The sequence below is a fragment of the Phytophthora parasitica genome, assembly GCF_000247585.1.
Source record: "Phytophthora parasitica INRA-310 unplaced genomic scaffold supercont2.4, whole genome shotgun sequence".
Classification (NCBI taxonomy): Eukaryota; Oomycota; class Peronosporomycetes; order Peronosporales; family Peronosporaceae; genus Phytophthora; species Phytophthora nicotianae.
Window position 1 is genome coordinate 523,163 of NW_008648990.1, and position 3,098 is coordinate 526,260.

Here is a 3,098-nt window from a genome sequence, read left to right on the forward strand (position 1 = left end):
TAACCTTAAGCTCGTCCACTAAATCGTACAACGTCAGCAAACATTTGTCTTCCAGCAAAGTCACCATGTACTCGACATGCTCGGGTGTGATCTTAACACGACGTGGCCCACCACGTTGACCAACACTTGGCGTCCAGACATTCGTAGTTCGCGCCCGATTCACCCATCTCCACGCGGTTTGGTAAGCAAAGCCGTTGTGAAGAGCTACTTGAGCCCAATTGCCTCCTTCTCTCGCAGTAGACAGCACGCGTTGGCGCTGGTCGTCCGTGTAGCTGTTGTATCTCATCACTAAATGAGAAGTGCTTCTGCGTTTCTGCCACTGAAGTGCCCATGAGCCCTCTAGACTTCTCGAATTCTGGAACCCCATGATATCAGATACGGATTTGTAAATCGTATTTGACGAGGGTTCTTGTTTTGATCTGAGCATTTCTTGTTTTGATCTGAGAATTTCTCATTTTGGTCTGAAAAAGGTGTATGCTTGAGTTGCAAATTAGACCGACAGTTTACATAAAATGGACAGTTAAACCTCAGTACACTTTCTTGGCTCCAATTCATACATTAAAATTAACCATGGTACGATTATTATAATAATAGCGTGAAGAGTGTATCCATAGGTATTAATCGTCCATGTTTTTCCTTGGGTACAGTAGTTTTGAGATCCAATTCGTTTACCAGTTGCTGTATTAACCGGATTCTCAATCGTAACGGAGTAGTTGCCAATACTGCACACTACGCTGACGAAGCCTCTTTACAAATTTATACTGAACATCTATATGCAGACTCACTCCACTCGTATAATTGTCAAATCTTGTTCTAGTACTTAACACTTCACTCGGATACTCGAACCCTACATATCGAAGCTTCCAAGAAATTATGCACTGTTTCAAGAATACGATGTATCGTCTAGAATTAAAGATATTTATAAACCCCCTAATTTGTTGGAACTACACCAATTACCTCAAGTAGGCAATTTCCTACTTAGATAAGATAATTTCTCAGATCCTCTCACATATCCAACATATGACAGGTTCATCGTATCGCACGAATGATGGTACTGTAGTTTTTTTTTAATGGTTTAGAGAAAACTGCATGTATTAATACTTGTCTTCCACAATACTTGTACATATCACCCCCACACCATTTCCCAGTACGCTCATTTCTAATGGACATTTGTTGTGGTGGCAGCCCAAGTTCAAGGACAATGACTGTCGTTCTTAATCAACATTTTTTTCCCCGGTAACACGTCGTTTTATTCTTGTTAATTAGCAATGTCTCCTCTTGTTCTAAGGTATACTGTATAACTAAACAAAATGCCTCTAAAGCAATTAATATCAGTTTCGTCACGACTGCTGCTATCATCTGCCCACACTTACCGACCAGGTACTACTCTTCAGTTGTTGGTGGTACATGTACTTGCATCCTGCAAGTTGTATATGTCGGCTGACCTGGCTGAGCGTGCATCGGCGATGGACCATGCAGACTGGGACACCCAGCCACGACTGTCCACATTCTACGGGCGTTGCTGCTGGGCAACAGGCTATGTACCTAAACGACCTCTTCGTAAGGGAATTTCGGTCGTACAAACTATTAGCCCCATTCGCCACCTTTACGTAAACGTTAGCGCGGAATTCCTACAGGCCACCTGTGCGGTGTTGTAATCTTCGCCATTTCCGGTATTCTTTAGCGTAGTACAACCAAATGCAGCTACAACGCCAGGTGAGGAATACTACATAATAGGAGTAGAAGACTATTCCACCGCTGCCATAAAGTGTAAGTGTCTTCTGTCAGTATCGTATCATTGTTATTTAAGTTGCATTCCTCGATTTCGTGTTGTTGGTCTCAGAAGTTCTTCGTCCACCCTGAGTAATAGCCCCTACCCGTCATTACGTAAAGGATTTTCGCGCAACAGGTGGTGTGTTCGAACTGTGGTTGTTGAGCCTCAAACGCCTTTGCTGTTCGCAGGTTTCGATTGCGACCTTGGAGTCCTAGTGGGACTCCAGCCTCTCGTTTATCCCATCCTCATCCCATCAGTCTTTTCCATTCCTGCCAGTATCGCATGATCGCAGTTTTTTGTATGGCGTTCATTATACTGTCGGGAAAGACAGTCGAGCACCAAGATAGAAAGCAAAGGAGCTCCGATTGTAATGAAGATTTGCTCTCGTTCGCATCGCCTTAATCTCGATAGTTACAGTGTGCTTTTCATTCTTGGTTATTGTACGATTCATCTACGCCGTGGTCATTCGTGAACTTGCGCCGCTTTCAAGCATTACTGTCTTTTTGTTTGTTGCATTGGAAGCGAGTTTCTGATGGTCACGTTCAAGAAAAGCTTGTTCTTGTCCGCTGTGGCAGTGGCACTGGCCGTGGCCGTGGAGGGATACAGCGTCGAGTCGACGTATGAAGCGAAGCGCATGCTACGCCTGCAGGCTGAGGAAGTCGCGGAGGAGGAAATGGCCGACGACTCCGAGTGTGGCTCCCTAGAAATGGCGGAGGATGACTCGGAATGTGGCTCGCTCGAAATGGCCGAAGATGATTCGGAGTGCGGATCTCTGGAAATGGCTGAGCCTGACGAGGGTGACAACGGTGGGGACACTGGCGGTGACAAGGGCGGAGACACTGGCGGCAACACATGGACGCAGCCGCCCAGTACCGGTGGAAACACCTGGACACCTCCGGCGACGGAAGGCTCCGGCAACTCCGGAGGTAACACTTGGACACAGGCTCCCAGCACAAACACTGGTGGATCGTCTACCGACCAGTGGAACTCGGGCGGCTCAACGAACACCGGGACCGGCGGTTCGAACAATGGAGACAATGGAGATAACAAGGAGTCGGAGTCGAACGGCGACAACAAGCAGTCTGAGTCGAATGGGGACAATAAGGAATCCGAATCGAACGGAGATAACAAGGAATCCGGTGGCGACAACAAGGAGTCCGGCGGCGATAACAAGGAATCCGGCGGCGACAACAAGGAGTCCGGTGGTGATAACAAGGAGTCCGGCGGCGACAATAAGGAGTCCGGTGGCGATAACAAGGAGTCCGGTGGCGATAACAAGGAATCCGGCGGCGACAATAAGGAGTCCGGTGGAGACAATAAGGAG

At 47.3% G+C, this 3,098-nt stretch overlaps 1 protein-coding gene across 1 annotated transcript in view; it reads left to right on the forward strand.

Moving 5' to 3' along the window:
- Nucleotides 1–2,306: 2,306 nt before the first annotated feature.
- Nucleotides 2,307–3,098, forward strand: part of PPTG_21216 (hypothetical protein) — a gene marked incomplete at its 5' end in the record, with an annotated part of 1,953 nt that continues 1,161 nt past the window's right edge. The window contains one exon of the mRNA XM_008896469.1: nucleotides 2,307–3,081. Within this exon, the coding sequence (XP_008894717.1) occupies nucleotides 2,307–3,081 (775 nt within the window). The remainder of the gene's footprint in view (nucleotides 3,082–3,098) is intronic.